The 18046-nt window shown below is 50.4% G+C and overlaps 5 protein-coding genes across 5 annotated transcripts; all 5 read right to left on the bottom strand.

Moving 5' to 3' along the window:
* Nucleotides 1-105: 105 nt before the first annotated feature.
* On the bottom strand, nt 106-2843 carry EPUS_00896 (uncharacterized protein; the record flags this gene model as incomplete). Its single annotated transcript, XM_007802455.1, has 3 exons — nt 106-1215; nt 1267-2281; nt 2470-2843. The coding sequence occupies 3 exons, from the start codon at nt 2841-2843 to the stop codon at nt 106-108; spliced, it is 2499 nt and encodes an 832-aa protein (XP_007800646.1).
* A 787-nt stretch (nt 2844-3630) lies between these two features.
* On the bottom strand, nt 3631-5142 carry EPUS_00895 (uncharacterized protein; the record flags this gene model as incomplete). The annotated part of the gene is made up of 1 exon (XM_007802454.1): nt 3631-5142. One exon carries the CDS (start codon nt 5140-5142, stop codon nt 3631-3633), a length of 1512 nt encoding a protein of 503 aa, XP_007800645.1.
* Nucleotides 5143-6983: 1841 nt separating this feature from the next.
* EPUS_00894 (uncharacterized protein) lies at nt 6984-7700 on the bottom strand (the record flags this gene model as incomplete). The annotated part of the gene is made up of 2 exons (XM_007802453.1): nt 6984-7278; nt 7339-7700. The coding sequence occupies 2 exons, from the start codon at nt 7698-7700 to the stop codon at nt 6984-6986; spliced, it is 657 nt and encodes a 218-aa protein (XP_007800644.1).
* Nucleotides 7701-8163: 463 nt separating this feature from the next.
* EPUS_00893 (uncharacterized protein) lies at nt 8164-9855 on the bottom strand (the record flags this gene model as incomplete). Its single annotated transcript, XM_007802452.1, has 3 exons — nt 8164-9455; nt 9512-9639; nt 9692-9855. The coding sequence occupies 3 exons, from the start codon at nt 9853-9855 to the stop codon at nt 8164-8166; spliced, it is 1584 nt and encodes a 527-aa protein (XP_007800643.1).
* A 3592-nt stretch (nt 9856-13447) lies between these two features.
* On the bottom strand, nt 13448-15138 carry EPUS_00892 (uncharacterized protein; the record flags this gene model as incomplete). Its single annotated transcript, XM_007802451.1, has 5 exons — nt 13448-13849; nt 13896-14669; nt 14720-14874; nt 14921-15016; nt 15066-15138. 5 exons carry the CDS (start codon nt 15136-15138, stop codon nt 13448-13450), a joined length of 1500 nt encoding a protein of 499 aa, XP_007800642.1.
* Nucleotides 15139-18046: the final 2908 nt, after the last annotated feature.

The following is an 18046-nucleotide window of genomic DNA, read 5'->3' as shown; positions in this document are numbered from 1 at the left end:
GTGCTGGTGCTGACATGGGGTTGGGGACGCGGAGGGTGTGATTGACGAAGGTGACTGGTTGCCTGTTTCGAGATGGCTGTTGCTGGATTGGGTAGGATGGCATATTCAGCTGTTGGGGCTGCTGTTGCCGCTGTTGTGGTTGTGGTTGTGGTTGTGGTTGTGGTTGTGGTTGTGGTTGTGGTTGTGGTTGTGGTTGTGGTTGTGGTTGTGGTTGTGGTTGTGGTTGTGGTTGTGGTTGTGGTTGTGGTTGTGGTTGTGGTTGTGGTTGTGGTTGTGGTTGTGGTTGTGGTTGTGGTTGTGGTTGTGGTTGTGGTTGTGGTTGTGGTTGTGGTTGTGGTTGTGGTTGTGGTTGAAAAGATGAGATATGGTGTAATTTGGTAGATTCGACGGCAGTGGTGGCATTGTCATGGGAATGCGCTGCTGCTGCTGCTGCTGCTGCGGTGTTGGTGGTGGTGGTGCTGGCCATTGCATATTTCGTGGCTGATGATGTGGAGGAGCTAGAGGTAAGGCTTCTGCCATAAACCCGAGCCAGGGTTGGAAGGGATCTATTGGGACCATGCGAGAAGGAGGAGGTGGTGGTGGTGGTGGTGGTGGAAAGATGTGGTTGTTCTGCGTGACCTGTTGGTTTCTTCGGGTCGATTCGTGCTCAGCGGCATCTGCAAGTCGGGACAGAGGCCAGGAGCCTAGATTGGGGTCTTGTTGTGGAGGTTTGGGGACGGTAGGTGGTTGTGGGTGAGTAGCTTGAGGGGTGATGGGAGTCGTGACGTTCTTTGACTCCTCTAGTCGACGTGTAGCTTCATCGGCGAGAGCTTGGAAGCTCAGCGTTGGATGCTGCTTACTCTCATGAGGAGAAGATACGCTGCTAGAATCGTGAGCCTGCTGTGATATATCCTTAGTTTGATGAGCTCGTGGTACGTCGAGACCTTCAAAAAGAGTAGGTGAGACCACGTCGTGATCAAGAACTGCTCGGCGAATAGTATCATCGAAGCTGGATAGAGGACGACGAAGAGAAGTCTCATCAGTGACGTGCTGAGAATAGTATCCACGCACCATCCCCGGTGGGGCCAATGAGTGGAACCGTGGAAAGCAGCTTTGGTCAGGGGAACCTGCTTCAGTCCGATTGTCGTCTATCATAGCTTGGATGGCTTCCATCGCTATTAGGCAATCGCCGCGGGCAGCAGCATGATGTTCTGATTTGGCTTCTTCACATCGAGTCTGAGGAAGACATTAGCAAGCGAGGGGGTCAAGACTTCGGTCGCAGCTTACCCTGAATCTCCGCTCGATTACTTCCTTCTCGGCCTCGAGCAGAAGATTAGCTTGCTGCTGATCATACTCATATTTCCTCTTAGCGAAGTCTTCTGCATCCTTTTTCTTCTCGCCCAAGTCGTCGAGCAGCACTTGATACTCAGGTACTTTTTCGTGAGCTTTACTCTTTTTGGCAATCTTAGTTAGGTCTCGGGTCGTCAGAAGATGCAAACTCTGGTTCTGCTGGGCTGCGACGTCTTTGAAGAATTTCTTCAATTCGCTCTGCCTTGCCTTCAGGCTGGCCAAGATCTCCTTCTCCTCCTCGGTTAGGATCTTCTTCTTTGGTGGTTCCGGTGAGTCTTCGTTTCTGCCTGTCCGACCTCCGCCTCGTCCTCGGCCACCGCGTCCCCTTCCTCGCCCTCGTCTTCCATTGCCTCTACCACGCTTGCTAGGAGTGTTGGAGACAAAGGAGGCTGGAGTTGAGGCACGTGAGCCCCCAAGCTCGGGTCCTAGTGCTGATTGTGTAGTCTGAAGGACCTCTCTTCTCCGATCTCGCGCTGAAATATATTTGCGACTCCAAGCTTTCTGCTCTCCGGAGCCATCGGTCTTGGCAAAGATGGATTTCCCAACAAGTTCGAACGGCATACCGAGACCAGGCAGAAATGCGGGTCGATGACCACGGGCAACTGGGTCACTGGCCTTGACGTCCTGATCTTCATCTACTAGGAAGTGGACTTTGCGCTTCTTGTCTGGGACTTGGGACTTGGCAGCAGCTCTAGTAGTAGGAGTTTCATAGAGCGGCGCGTTGTCTTCATGAGCTTTTCTTTTTAGGCTTGGTCGGCTCGACTCTACTGTTTTCTCCTCAAAAGGGTCATCGAGCTCATCAGAGTCCGGGGGTGATGAAAGGGTAGAAATTCCAGAGGATTGTGGAGAGATAGACTGCCTTTTGGGCCGGCGTCCTTCCCGCTCTGATCTCAAAACTGAAGGAGAAAGACGCAGAGACTTTCTGGATGTTGGTGAAGACGGCGAAGACTCTCTGGAACATTTGCGAGTCAATGTACTATGGTGAGATAAAATATTAGATAGTGCGTGGATGGATGGTTCTGGACGTGGATACAGCAGAATGCTTAGAGCAACAGTAGGAATATGAAAGCCAGAGTACCAAAACAGTAGCTTGACACCAGGTAGATTGGGAAAGCAACTCTGTAATATTAGCTGACTTACACAGAGCCCGGTGGTGTAGATGAAGAGGAGACTGCCGCCGCTTTTGGGGTTTGTTTTGGAGGCATGATTTGCTGATACTTTGTGTTGGCTGGTACGGTCGATGCTGTGTACCGGTGGTATGAATATGGTTCTTGCAGAGTTTTAGAAGGCGAAAAGCGAAAACCTATTATCTGGCGCAGGTTTGAGAGCCAAAGCGGTGCTGACCAGACTGGACTGGCTTTGAGTCCTGTCAGGGAAAGGTTCTCTGCCGGTGCAATATGGTCTGTGGATCTGGATGGAAAAGAGTTTGGCGGTTGACAAAGGTAGGGTGAGTCCTGTAAACAATTGAAACGCAGTCCAGAGCCTGCTGGCTCATTGTCCCAGGTGAGTGCCATGGCTGTGAGGGTTTGACCAATACCACGCGGTGTTGTGTCGGTGTTGTGTCTGGCATTTCTCCCACATAGGAAGCATGGAAGCATGGAAGCATGGAAGCATTTCTGGCTGTGACGCCTTACCCGATTGGGCACGCTAGTTGTGGAGGAGATCGCCACATCATCCGCACCTAGCGACTGAGGCCAGCTTCCCAGGCATAGAGTCTGGTGCTGGTTGATTAACATGGAAATCTCTATCACCCAAGACAGTGACCGGAAAGCAGTCTTCCCTTCTCCAACGTTGAGAACAGTGCTTCAACAGTGCTTCAGTCAACCTGAGAAGAAACAGCTATTCCACATATGGAAGGAGGATCTTGGCGCAGACTAGCCAGTTTAGGTCTCTAGGATACGAGGATCAGATTCACCAGATTGATCAGATTGATATTGCCTGAACCATGCAGCATTGAGAACTTTAGACCGTGATATCCAGTGGTTTTAGCTGATAATACATGTGCAGCTACCTCAGCCATCTGTTTGAAGAGCATCATGACATAGTGAAAACATCATTCTTTAAGAACATAGTATTGCGTTTCGCATTGCTTTTAGCATTGCTTTTAGCATGCTTATACCATTCCACCAGGGTTTATACCCACCTTCATTACCCATGTCCCTTTCCGGTTCAGATGCCCTCAGATGCCCTCAACCCGTCAAACGCCGCGCTAATATCAACATAGAATAAAAACGAAGCGGTGTCAGAAGCCGCAAACCTCACCTGCTATCATTTGCTCGTGGAAGCCTTTGTTTCCCATCATCATAACAAGACCATGCTCAACCGGTCTCCCTGCGAGTGAAATGAAGCTGGCCTGCTCTTGACCGATTTTCGTCTGTCATATCCTGCATAACTGCTCCGCTGTCCGGCTGAGAGAACGAAGTCAGGAATGACTGCTCCTGATTCGTCGTCCTCAACAATGGAAGGGCCAGGGCTTCCTGCATCAGTTCTGCTCGAGTCAGACTCGGTGTTTAGCGGCGGCATTTCCTCTTCGATCAGCGGTCGAGACTGCTGAGGCATGCTCGCAGACCTCATCCGGATCAAGATCTTCGGAGTAATTGATTGTCCAGCCAATGGCGAGGCAGTGACCCTGGTTCCGACCGAGGCTGTTGGTGTCGGATGTGGACTGCTTGGTCGAAACAAAGGATGAATCATGTCCTCTACGGAGCCTTCAACAACGGCTTGATGCAGGGCAGAGCTCATGGTAGGTTGGTTGACCTGCCTGGAGGATGGGCGGGAGAAATTTGGTGGGCTTGATGGTGGTGATGAGATGCCGGCTTCATGTGAACTGGAATGACCATGGCTCTCTATAGCCGTGGAAGGAGCTGACGCTGCGGCGCTGAGTGTTTCTGGCAGAAATGGTCCGTCCAGTGCTTTGGCAGGTGACTCAGGTCTACTACCTGGGATGGTTGCCAAGCCTGATCGAGTAACTGGCGGCGTGGAGTGTAAGGTTGTACGCACATCACGCGCAAGGCCAGAGGTATCCCAATTGTCAAAGGGATGATCAATCGACACAGCTTCAGCTGACGGACAATCGAAGGATGACTTGGCAGAGTCTTTGGTGAATGATGTTGAATGTACCAGCCTCGTACGGGAAGACGTAGGCCCACCCTTGCCCCCAGAATGAGACAATCTGAAAGGACTAGACATGCCAATTGTTGTGGGTGTCTGTGGTGGGGATGCGAGAGTGGGATCTTCTGATCGGAAAGAGCCAGAGGTTGGTCGGGGCTGAATAGGAGGGTGTTCCATCTCCGGCGATTCAACATTGAACTCAAGATCCACGGCAGCAAGAGAGTGGCTGTGTAGGGCACGCTTGGTCCACCACCCGACGAAAGCATACGTCCCAGTCTGCAGCACCGCGCAAATACTCCAGATGGCAAACCAAGCAATCAAATCACTTCTTGATGGTCGTCCAACAATTTGATCCGGCAGATCAGCCAGTCTGACTGCCGCCCAGACCAATGTGATGAACGTCAACAAAGCTGCCACGGAGGCGATTGAAAGAGACAGGCCGAAGAAGCGCCAAACCAAAGCATCAGACCATCTTGTCGATGCGCCGTTCAACTTCGGGATGTAATGGGAGATCATGAAGCTGAAGCTACAGATTGCCAACATATTTATTGCAAGGGCCATGAACGCAAGTAACTGGATAGTTGCGACTGAGCTGTGAAGAGAAAACGCGAAGATCGCGTTCAGTATCGTTGCAATGACTAGCAGAACAAGACTCAGCCCGGCCAGGGCCCACGCCACAACGTGCTCTTGAACAATGAACATGTTGAAGGACGGATAGTGGCGTGGAAAGAGCGTTGGTGGTCTTGTCTTGTTCCTCCGGCTGGGGTTCTCAGCAGAGTCGATGATCCGTCACAAGACCTGTCACCAAGGACTGTTGGCTCTACAAATGTACCTCATGGATGGAAAGCATTGAGGCGGCGGCAATGGAATTGATCACTGTCGTGCAGGAAGACTCGAAGCTGTTGGGTGGCGACGACGAACAATTGAAGCCGACACGATGTTGTCTCGGCGTGTCTTCGAGGGAGATTATGTGCGTTCGCTCGATAGACGCTCGATACAGCTACAAGCTGTTCAATTTCTGACGAAGCACGGTGCCAGCCTGGCTGTGTTGTTGTGGAGGTGATGAGGAAGAGGGTTATGTGAGGTCACTGGTTGAACAGACCAATAAGATTGGTGATCGACGCAGATCAACAGAAAAGAGAGATTTATTGGCACCAAGCATGTAGAGAAGAGCAATACTGCAGTGACACGCAGCCTGCAGCAGCTCCAGCAAGACTTCTTCCCAAGTAGATCAAAGAGGAGCAGAGAGCAGAATGAGAATACGCTGGAGAGTCGTGCATCATGGTGGTGTCGGGTTGTTGGAACCCTGACGCGTTCTCGGCCTGCAGAAAACTAGCGTGTCTGAGTTGGCTTCTCAACCATTGATAGAGGGCTGAAGAGCAGGGGAGGTACAGGGAGGTACAGGTAGGTACAGGTAGGTACAGGATAGGTACAGGGTAGGTACGGGATAGGTACAAGCGGACATCCTGGTTGTCGATCTAGAAAGATTCGACATCCCGGCCGGGCATAAGCAGTAAGATCCAAGTCAAAGAAGAAGCCGTGGAGGAGGCTGCAATCTCCCCCCAAGTGAGTCAAATCCCGCATCTTGCGCCATACTACCAAAGCTTAAGCGTCAATTACCTGCGTCAAATCGCGGCCTCTGTGTGGTCGGCCTTGTCGATCAATATTTGCAGAAGTCTCGACCTGTTGTGCAGCCAGCCTAGCAGGTGTGCATAAGGCATTGATTATAGCCCGCGGGATCCTTGCCCGTCGCGTGTTCCGGATAGAAGTAAGATTGGAGATGTACGTAGTAGTTAGTTAAATAGGATAGTGGTCTCAGCGTCATGGGAGTGGTATCGCTTAGGTTATATATGCAATTCGGCAACCCACTAAAGAAAACCGACACTCCGTACAATTTACAAGAATCAACGCATTGGACGTCTTTTCGGACAGACGATAGTGGATTGTGTTACCCTCCAAACTGCCAGGATGCACGAGCACGAATGCCCAATATTGTTCTAACTAGTTGCAGAAGCACAGAATAGGTATGGCATGCTTAGCAAAAAAGCAACTGTTCCTGCAGGCACAATTGTATTTAGGCGAGTCACAACATCGGATGGGGCCAACCTTTAGCTATGAAAATAGTTCTTAGTTCTCTGCAACCTCTCGTTCGAGTGCGTTGATTGGTTTGACGGTAACTGGACCTTAGGCTTTCTTTTCGTACTCGAGTGAGACTCTTCCGCCCGGATCTGTCATATCCATTGCTGGTTTGTATCCCTTTGCAGGGGCAATCTGTCATAGCTTTGTGAGGCTGGTAGATAATCGTGTCTGCTCTGCTCAGAGCTCTTCCGTATTGGGAGGAGACAGGGGCAGAGCTGCATGGCACGATGGTTGCGTCTAGCAGGACAGCGCTGTCAAGAACGGTACCATGTCTTTCACCACACCTGGGGTAGAAAACTCCTACAACGCCATGCTAATCCGGAAGCCGACCCTGTTCGCACATTCGAACTTCGTGCCCTTCAACCCCGTATCTGCAGCGAGCGCGGGCATATCTTGGTCATCCTTTAGCAGCGGCCCCGCATCTCACCCTCCATTTCCCATATCTCAGCTCTCAATCCATCCACACCTCCTTCCCCATCGTCTCTCATAGCTTCAATGCTATCCTCGAGATCTGCCACAACTCCTTCTAACCCCTGTACAAGATTCTCCATCTCCACCCGTTGTTCCGTAATTCTCCGCATCAGCGTCCCGTTCTCCTCTTGGGTGTCTTTCAACCTCGCCTCCAGCATCGTTGTAGCCTGCTGTAGATAGGGCGTAAGGTGTGCAATGTGCAACTCCTCCACTGACAACGTATGTGGTCTATCACAGTCAGCAAATCAATGTAAAAGCATGACACTCCATGTATGTGATCGCACTCACGCCCTGTGCACCTCCTCCCCTTCAACACCTCTGGCGATCCTCCTCTTCGCATCCTCAACCACCGCATCCCAGCCATTCAACCCCTCAATCACCTTCTTCTCAAACACGATCGCTTCGAATTCCTTCATGCACCCTTCTTCCAACTTCGCGTTCAGTTGCTTCCATACTCCTTCCAGTGCAGTGGGACAATGTTGTGCAGGCGTGGGAAAGCATTTGGAGAAATTGGCATAGGAGCTGGTCTTCAAGGTTGATGTGAGGGCTTGGGTGAAGATCTTTTGGAGCGCAAGGAAGCGCGGGCCTGGGCTGGACGCAATTGGCAATGACGGTGGTGGTGACGGAGATCGTGAGTTGCGCGGCGGCATTGAGGGTAGTTTCTAAGGTGGGAACCTATTGCAATGGGTGTAGAAAGGAAGAATGGCTCGAGCGTATGAGAGTTGTAAAGGATTGCCTTTGTTTACAGGGGCCAAGGGGGCCGATGAGTGGGGAATGGGGAGTGGGGAGCAGGGAGCGGGAAGTTGGAAGCTTCCCAAAATCTTGGCAGCTGGGGGTGTTCACGGAGTACGGAGTAGTACTAGTAGTGGAAAAATGATGAGCATTGCAAGGCCGAGGTAGGTACGGAGTACTAGTTAGAATATAGCGCTCATTTGCTTGTACTAGCTGATGCATTCTGAGACTATAGAATGCCTAGTAGTATATTCACACAACCATGCGTCTTGTCGACGTTACAGACGTTCAAAATTTTGAAGATAAAAAAGATGATAGCCCCCCGTATCCGCTATTTGCCTGAATGGGGGTGCGAGGCATAGTCTAGCTGGCCGTTGCTTTTCAGGGTCTCCATTTGAAAGCTGGATGGCGCCAGTCAAGGTTCTCAATCTGCTTCTGACTGAGCCCATCCAATTCAGCATCAACGTCTCTCTTAGCTCTCCTTTTATTGTCCGCAATCATCCAGAGAAGGATGAGAATGGCTAGGATAAAGAGGGTTGTTGACGTTGCGAGGTTCAGACCGTTACCGATAGGATAATTGGGAGCATCGCCAGGCAGAAAACTCCATGTTGAGATCAACCCACCAATATGGCCAAACATAACCGTAGTGCCGATGGCCGAGGATCTCGCAGTGTCCGACACGACGTTGGCAGCAACTTGGGCATTACAGAGAGCTCCAAACGCAAACGCTCCGCTTGCTATGATGAAAGTGGCTCCGTACCTAACCTGAGGATTCATGCTGGCGAGAAACATGACGTAGCCAACCATCATGAAGGGTGCACAGGTGATGAAGAAGATATTGCGTCGGTCAAATTTCCAGCTGAGGTAAGGAAAGAGGACCGTAAAGAACGAGCCGACCACATAAGGAGGTACGGTGTGCAGCTGCTGAGACACAACGCTGTCGCGAGGATAGATTGTCCTCACAATGGTGGGGGCGAAGAAAGCCACGCCTTGGACTGTGATGTTGTCAAGAAGAAATATAAAGGCGGTGGAAAGAGTGATCGGACTGAATATACCGCGAAGTAGCTTTGGGACGTCGATCTTATCCAAGACTTCGGTGGCGCCAACCCGCTCTGACTTGACACGTGCGATTGCCAGATCCTTCTCATCCTGAGAGAGCCACCTTGCAGTCTCGGGACGGTCGGTCAATGTGAAGAAGGAAATCAGAGACAGGCCGCAGGTAATGATGCCCTCAATGGCGAAGATCATTCTCCAGGCGCGAAGGCCACCAAAGTTGGGAAGTTTAAGGATGCCGGAGGCCAGAAGACCACCAAATGCACCAGCAAGCGGAGCCATGACGATGTACAGAGACAAGCGGAAGGTCAACTCGCTTCTTCTGTACCATCTGGACATATAATATGCAATACCTGGCAGCATGCCAGCTTCGAAGACACCAAGGAGAAATCGGACTCCCGACGCGCTCTCCTTGGTATTCACAAAAGCGGTGCAGATGGAGCAAATACCGAAGCCCAGAGAGAGAGCTGGAATAAACCACCCAGGGCCAATCCATTTACAGGCCATATTGGAAGGGATCTCGAAGATGATATAGGAGACGTAGAAGACAGAAAGAACCATGTTGTAGTCGTACCCTTTCAGACCCAGATCCTTCTCGAATCCAGCAAGTCTTGCATTTCCTAAAATGGAACATCGTGAGAAACAGAATTCGTCACTTAGTGAAGGCGATACCTACCGATATTGGCACGATCGATGAAGCAGAATAGATAGAGAATGGCGACAGTGGGAACTATGTAGAGATCGATCTTTAAGCGAAGCCTGGCTTCAGCAGCTGCATCGAAGTGCACAAGCGACTTGCCATACCTGATAAAGCTGTCAGCACATAAGTTTGAAGGACGAAAGAGTGAGCACTGACTTGTCAGTCGCGGCGCGACCTCGCTCTGCAGCCTGGTGGGCTGTCTCTTCACCGATTGCTTCCTTGTGGTTGAAGACTGGCTGCTTATCAACAAAGCCGTTGGAAGAATGCTGCACGGTCGAGGTCATTGGCTTTCCCTTGAAGTTGTCACCTGTGAAAGCCATTTCTACTGGAACGAAGACAAATGCATGGGACCATGAAGAGCTGAGACAATGGTTGAGGAAGCAATTAGAGGCTGTCGAGGTCAACTTGACTGAGGAGCTTCTTTCCCCACTGAAGATTTAATTTATCTTTCCAAAGACCTGGGACATGTGAATCCGGGGGAGGGATCTCGGTCATCCAAAGGGTAGCCAAGCACACTCCCAGGTGTTCTTTTGGGCACCTTGGAGACATGTAAACCTAAATGGTAGTAGTTGGAGCCGGTACGTTCCCGGAAGTGGGGCTGCGCTTGGCTGATGGGATCGCTAACTCGATTGGGAATCTGGTACTTCTTACCGGTAGTACTCGGGTATTCTCAAAGGACGAGTTCTTCCGAGTAGACGGTCGTTTATGCCATCAACACGGGGCATTCCGATGGATATGAATGCTGTAGTAGTAATGCATAACGTGTCTTTGCTGGACCTCCAGGATAAAGTGGCAACTGCTGCTGGCTTATCTAGCTTGGGTACTCATACCAAGCTGTAGTTCCCGACTCTAGACAAGCTCTGAAAGTGTTCAGACTTCCTCGTCCGTGTATGCGCCTTCGGACCATGTTCGACAACCTTTCTATGCAGCTACCTGGGCATCCCCCGGGCTTACGCGAAGTCAAGTCATCTCAGCTTGAGACGATGAACATATCAAGCGAAATGGAGCTGAGGGTGACACAGCAATCTTTCTGCCTTGAGATATGCGTACAAGTAACATAATATCTTTATCCTTGAAGAAATCTCCATTCTTTACAAAAGGAGGATCGAAACTACTCCGAAGCTGGAGAGCTCATGCTTCGTCAAAACGTTCCATGCGAATGGTCCTATGCCTTTTACTGGTACATATCCCAAATAATCATCACGTGTTGAGAAGTACATACTATTAGCCGCTTTGCCTCTGCTCGCATCCATACGGCCGCCCAGAACAAACACCGCCATCAAATCTCTCCGTACCGGTCACCTGCGTATCCATAATTTAGTCGAGCGCCGTCAGGGAGCACCTCTTCTCGATTAGTAGAACGGTAAATATCTGATTCCGATTCGATCATCGTCGTATCGAGAACATGCCCAACTTCCCCAATACTACCTCCCCCAATACAATTCTCGAAGGGCCTAGTTTAGTATAGCACTCTGTTTCACATGCGCTGTACCACTCATTGATGAATGAAATCGCATCCATACGCAATCGTGCTGCAGTCGGTCCTGCTATGACGGCCTTTTAGTCCTAGCCATTGACAGTAGAGGCATGAAAGCCACCACTGACAGAGAAGCTCAACTTCTTGACCGTGCAGGACACCCCTCTCAAACAAAACTGTGTAATGTTTGAAATCGACACATCGTGCGATCAACTCTTTGTCCTCTGCCGTGAAATTTCTCAGTAGAAGTGCTGGAGACATGGAATTTCCCCGTTGCTCCCAGCACCACGCCAGATAATTGACAGAAACTCGGTCAGAATAAACACGGGTGAGCTCTCCTCGATAATACTGTCTGTACCTGCTTGAGCTTTGACCCTAGCCAGAGCCTGGGCGGACTATCTGAAGCAGACAGGCGGGCCAGCAGCAGGTCTGGGGCCCTCAAAGGCTGTTCAATTGTGAAGACACTGGATAATGGCCTTGCAGGCCACATCTCCTTCAGGGTCAGCAATGGAAACCTTGGGTGTTCTGGAGAATTGTCAAATAATGTTCTCCTTTCGCATAATAACAGCGTTTCACGACATTGAGGAATCGAATGCCGAAGCTCCCAGAGCTCCACTCCAGATTCCCCTGGAGTGTCTTAACAGGGACTGTGCAAGATGTGTAGCTCGAGATAGAATGTCGCCATGGCTAGATGTCACAACGGTGGAGAAGCTTCCTTGAGCCCTCGCCCAATCTACGGTAAGCTGATTCACGGGAGAATCGAGATTGCTCGCTTCCTGAGAATTCTGCCATATTTCCTTTCTGCCAGCCAGGTCTTCCGGCGACAACAACATCTTGCTTCATTATCGACACGTGCTTATTGTGACCGCCGGGTTAGTCGTTCGCTCGTCCTTCCAAGTGTCAACCTTGTGGGTTCTTTTTGGGCTTGAGCACCCACCAACATGCCAAAGGTGAGTTTGCTTACGTAGTAAGTACGTGAGTCAGTCCGCCCCTGAGGACGTTGGTTGATGATTAGCGCGAACAGTACTAGGTAGTAGTACGTACGACCCATGGCGTGCTGGGTGCCGAACCATGCGAAACGGCGTTTAAGGCGGTGCAGCTGCCGGAACAGGTTACTAACTAACTTCGTCAATGCGGTTGCAAATGCAATTTTCTCCGAGGTCAATCGGCGCAATAAGCATGCAACGGTGCCCATCACTGATTGCCCCACTGTGATTGATAAGACCTAGGCGGAAAGGGACGGCCCCCCGAAAGACGAACAGATTATCGCTTCTTAGACGAATCAACGATAGACGGGGAATATCCAGATTTGTAATTTCGGAGTAAGTTAGGGTCATCATGGACTCATGGGGAGAGGCAAAAAGGACCATGGAAATTGGTGGGATCCGAACCCATGGAACTATATAGTACTCTCCACCTTTCCAACAGTTAGTTGGAACAAGCAAACTGATCTCTGGTTCGTCCGTAGAGCAGAAATCAGTCACAATGCACAAGGTTCGGGTTCGATTCCGCTCGTCTATCAAAGCATCAAGAAATGCCTCGAGTGCCACGGTGGTTTCGCGCCTTGTCCAACGATGCTCACGCCGCTTGCACTTGCACGAGAACGGGTCAATTTCCTTCCAGAAGAACGGCTGGATCAACCTTAGTCTCTTGACTCAGGCTGTTTTGATTGGCACGTCCATGTTGGATTTCTCAGGGACCCGTTGTCTCATCCACCCTCCCCGCGTTATAAGCGGATGTGCTCCTTCGAAGCGGCGTAGCTGTTGTTGGTATTCAAACAGGGGCGCAAATATCAAGGTAGAGAATTCGCGAGGCTGCGGGTTCATGCTTGGCAATATTACCTTTCAGTAAAAAGACATTCTTGAAACAGAGAAATTGACGCAAGATGCAGGGAGGAACTTTGTTGAGTCAAGACCACCAACATGGGCATGTCCGCATGGAGGCACGCAGGCATCCTGCACGGGATACCCAAGGAGAAGGGAATCCATGCATGTCACATCGGGCTGTGCCACTGCACATTCCAAACATGCAGTATCCTGCATGATGGCAAGAATGAATGTTCCAGTTGTCGTCTTCGATGCCATGTTGCTGGCCATGGGATTCACTCATGAAGAGTCCTTCATCAATGCTGTGGAACTAGAATAGTGAGGTCCTTGCCTCATTGTGTTCTTTGTTCTGCTTACTATGTACGTATAATGGTTACAGTGTATGTGTGCATCAGCCCTTGCCCTAATACGACATCGCCACCACCATTTCGATATCTTGCTTCTTGCTTTTTAGTGATGAGAAATGAATTTCATCACAATCCACTAGTAATCGTACAGCATGGCTCTTATGCAATGTTGACAGATGCAGTGGTTTTGTTCTTAATTCAGTAATGACCAACGCCTTGGCTCGCTAGAAGAACAGTAATCGTAGAATCAAAAGTGCTCGTCTTATTCCTTCATCTCCTTTGGAGATCCTAGCGAGGAGAATGTTGCTGGGCGATCCCGGGGCCATCCACCGGCACTTGGTGGCCTGGGTGAGGAGAAGCTTGTGGCTGGACTTTGATATCTCGCCTCTCGTCCAAAGTAATCTATCTTTTGATCGACGCCCGGCGACCTCTGGGTCACAGAAAGTGAGTTCGGACTCATTGCAGCGCGCTCGGGCGTTTTCACAGCCGTCTGTGGAGACGTTACGGAATTGAGCATTTCGTAAGTTCGGGGATCATTCGAGAGTCGCCGAGCATCAGCGGAAACAAATTCATGTTGGCGACTAAAGCGTCGCTTGAAAAGGTCAATCCAGCCCAACACCATCGACCAGCGGCCGAGGAGGAGGACCACCCAGAAGCCACTCAGCTGTGATATTGTTAGACAGAACAAAAAGCGGAAAGGGCTGACTTACTGCAAGACACACCAAGACGGCTAGGATAGTGGATTCCTTGACTACGAGTTCACGGGCGAGATGTACACATTCAGCCTTCCTGCCTCCTGATTCTCTCAGACACCTCAGCCACGGGCGGGCCTTGTCTGCATCAGCTTCAGTGGATATCATGTTGTTGTCCATCGACACAAAGACCACTGCGAAGAAGATGACTTCAGCAATGATGATCAGGACAACCGCCACGCCTCTCCATTGTAACTGGATGACCTTCTGCACCCTTCTGACTGCCTGTCGGGCAGTCCTCGTTCGAACACTCCCTGAATAGGAAGGAAGCCCGGAACTAACGTCTGTTGTTGGATCATCGTCAAGCAAAGACTTCACGTAGACTTGGATGCAATAGCCGAAGGTAATGCCTTGGATGATGAGAGATGCCGCTGCAAAGGCAAGCAATGGACCCCAGAACACTTGTAGGCCGTTGGTGTGGTTGATGTGGCAGACAGTTCCAAAGCGATAAGACACTCCTGTCAGGCTCAGGGCTAGAGCCAGAGCTATTGCTGGAATACCCCAGCCAAAAGCAAGGGCAGAATAGAAAAAGGTATTCCCGGGTACGACTTCCCAGCATATCTGCAGATGTAGCGAAAGAGCTCTCCAGAAAACCCACATGACCGCAGCCCAGCCTCCGAACAGGAGAAAGGCTCCACTAAAGGCGCACGAGGTACTTGATCGCATATCGTTTGGCGTGATGGCATTGAAGCACTGCTCAGGCTTTGATCCCAGAGGCACGATGAATGCAAGCTTTGAAAATCAGCGTATGCGGCGATGATCCCTCGCTCGATCGAACGTACCTCCATAAAACCCACTCCAAGTGCCAGACATATGCTCAGATAGTGCCGATGTGTCCATTTCACAGGGAGAATAAAAAATGACAGAAGGCAAAACATGGTTGCCACCATTGCTGCCACGTTCAACCAGTTGGCGGCTTCGGTTCGTTGGATGAATCCTGTGATTGTCAGCTGGTGCACTGCGGTGTAGCCCTCCACACGTACCATCTGAGTACGTCCAGTCGTAAGCAGGACAAGGCAGACAGCATGAGATGTTGCCTATTGGAGTAGAGGACGTTTGGCAGAAGCGGCCGGAGACAACTGCTACCAATTTAGTACTCTGCTTGATGAAACAGCCGTGATGACCTACATCCACCGTTGGCAGGAAAGATGTCTTCTTGATAGAAGGGAGCAGGGCAGAGCCCTCGTTGCGTCGTAGTCATTGTAGAATGCCAATTCTCTTCCACGCCGCTATTCTATCCAGGATCTGCTCATAGTCTTATGGAAGGAAATCGACCGGATCGTGGGGGAATATCATGTGTCCGAATACTGGCACACGACAATAACCCCGGTTTATGGTTCCCGAGCTCAGCGTGACACAAGATGGCGAGAGATTGATCGGACAGCGACTGTGTTTGGAGGAAGCACGAAGAGAGTGAAAAGAACATTAACAGTCGGTAGATTTGTACAGAGACTGGGGAGAAGAGCAGAAAGTGGTGTTTGGAGGAAGTACGAAGAGAGTGAAAAGGATATTAACAGTTGGTAGATTTGTACAGAGACTGGGGAGAAAAGCTGAAAGTGACAATGTATTTCGATACCAGTGGGATAGGGCAGACTGGTGGAAGGATGGTTAGTGTACTAAGAGCTGCAATGCACAGAACAGGCAGCGTGAATCAGCCGGTTTAGGCAAGGTGGATCTCAAGATAGGCGACGATCATGGTCCGGCCGTGTGAAAGGGCCCTTAGCCATTACCAATAACCATGCTGAATGGCAGTGGTGCCATGTGCGGACCTGGTGACAAGGTGCTATGGGGCGTTGATTGACTGATGGGGGGTAAAACGTCGGGACAAATTAGATGTGGTGGGAGGACGTTGTGATGGTGGTAGTAGTGGGCGGCACTTCTAGCCTGCCTCTTACCTGGACCACACCAGCCAGGGACCAACCGGTGAACCAGCAAGGCTAAATTCTGGTGGACTCGGCGAACAATGCAACCCGGCATGATTGGGCCTACTACCTTTGCCCCTGACAGCTGGGACCGTGTGGCAGGGACAAGCCAACTCGTAGTCGGCTAGTACACCCAGTCATGTACTATGTACCATAGTTAGTGGTAAGTTCTCTGGGATGCGAGCTCCAGCTGCAGGTCTGCAACACGCTGAGCTTTTAGTGAAGTCCGAAAGAAGCGTCAAGTTACTAACTAGCTCAGAGTCATCATGGCCACTTTTCGGACGGCACCGTCTTCGGATTAGACTCGTCGCCTCGCTTTGTGCATTTGGAGATTATCACAAATGAACAATCGAATGATCATGTTTGCTGCGCATATTAATTTCCTCCTCTCGACCAATTGCATTGCTCTTACGGAGAGCAATCACAGCGACAGGATTTTATGGCCCCATTCTTACCAACATGCTCTATTATGGCCTTGCACTTAAGATAGCCCTTCCTTACAGGGTTCTTGTCCCAAACGCGGCTCAGCGTCCACGATAATATCCCAGCAGAAGTTTCTACTGCGATGGCGATGCAGTAATCGTGCAGCCTAGCATGGCTAAAATGGTGGGCGCAAATGCCCCACCGAGGTCTTACACGGCTCCCAGCCTAAATCTGGCTCAAGAGGTCCAGCTTTGTTCAGCTCTTGCCTAGACTTACACAGCATTCGATTATCTTCGCTTTATCCATGGTCTATCCAGCTGTGTAACTTTGGAATGCTCCGGCTCGACAGATACCAGATGGTTGGAATCGGCTCGGCTGGGGACCTAAGACGTGCAGTGAGGGTTGCAGTCCCTTGCCTGGACTCCCGAAGGGATGACAAGATTTGACGTTGATATGGGATCTCCCATGATACCCGTACTATGGATCACAGCCATTATTAGCATAAATTTCTCGTTTCTGCTTCGCAGTCTCGTATTGACTAGGTTAGGCGACCTATGCGCCCAGATAGGATATGTGATATTTTCGACGTTTTCAAGTTGTTCGTGTTAGTTTGGATGCTTGTCTACTCTATCATGAAGATCGTAGCAATGACGTTTCACCATATCGTACTCGGAGACCGACTTTACGTGTTTTCGGAACCGAATTGGAACCCCTGCCAGATCGACCCCTCACAGGTTGCAGCCGTGCGCGCATGATGGGCGTATATTAGACGCCAGTCACGAACCAAGCTGCTGTAAAGGAAGGCACAGGCGAGGCTGATCGACAATTGATTTTGCAATTCCAATTCTTGAGACTGGACTATGCGGCTTGTGATTGGTCGGGTGCAGATTTTCGGATAACGCTCCGGCTCGAGCAAGCTTACGGTAAGTTACAAGGTACGCTTACGAATGAGAGGTAGATATATCTCATCTCAGGTGTTGACGAAGCCATGGATTTGCTGAAGAAACAAGAAAGCAATCAGTCCTTCGGATATCCGTGGGCTAGGGTTCTATGGAGGAGTGGATGTGCTTGTTATTATCGTCCATTCTGAGCTCATTTTATTTTGCTTCTAGGCAAGAGAGCTTTGGGTTACACCTTGACCGGGATCAGTGCCACACTTTTCCGTGCATGTTGCTGAGAGTATGTATGGCCGTCACACCAAAAGTAGGATAAGCTGATTAAATGCCGCTGTCACGACATTCCAGCCAGGCGATCAGCGTCTCCCTGTGCAGGCCGAATGCCCAAGAATTTCTGACGTTTTCCGCTTTCTGGTAACGCTTACGTAGTAAGCTGCGTGAATCATACATCTGTCCTGAAGATTTCCTGATGACGGGGAAAAGGGTCTTCGGTTTTGGGGCCGTGTTGTCTCCGTCTTGAGAGGCGCACTATCTCGCAACTCTTAATCTGGAAAGGCGGAGGCCTCAACGTAGCGCAATTGCTGTTGCTGGTGTCGCGACTGCCTAATAAACATATGGCAGCTATAATATTACAAGATGTGATTCTGATATCAAAGAGCCTCATTCAATGCGGTGGTAGTGCTGATGCATATTCTAGAGGTACTTCGAAAGTTCTGTCATCTGCCAAAGTCATGTTGTTCAACTTTACGGGCTTTACTGGAAAAGGCAGAAACGTGAGCTGCTGGAGCCACGGGCCGCGTGGAATCTGTGTGGCTTCCAGCGGTCTTGCCCTCGTTGTGGTCTTGCGACATGCAGCTTTGAAGTGGCA

This window comes from Endocarpon pusillum (genome assembly GCF_000464535.1).
Source record: "Endocarpon pusillum Z07020 unplaced genomic scaffold scaffold1719, whole genome shotgun sequence".
Lineage (NCBI taxonomy): Eukaryota > Fungi > Ascomycota > Eurotiomycetes > Verrucariales > Verrucariaceae > Endocarpon > Endocarpon pusillum.
The sequence above is the reverse complement of the archived record's forward strand: the minus strand, read 5'-3'. Positions and strand labels throughout refer to the sequence as shown.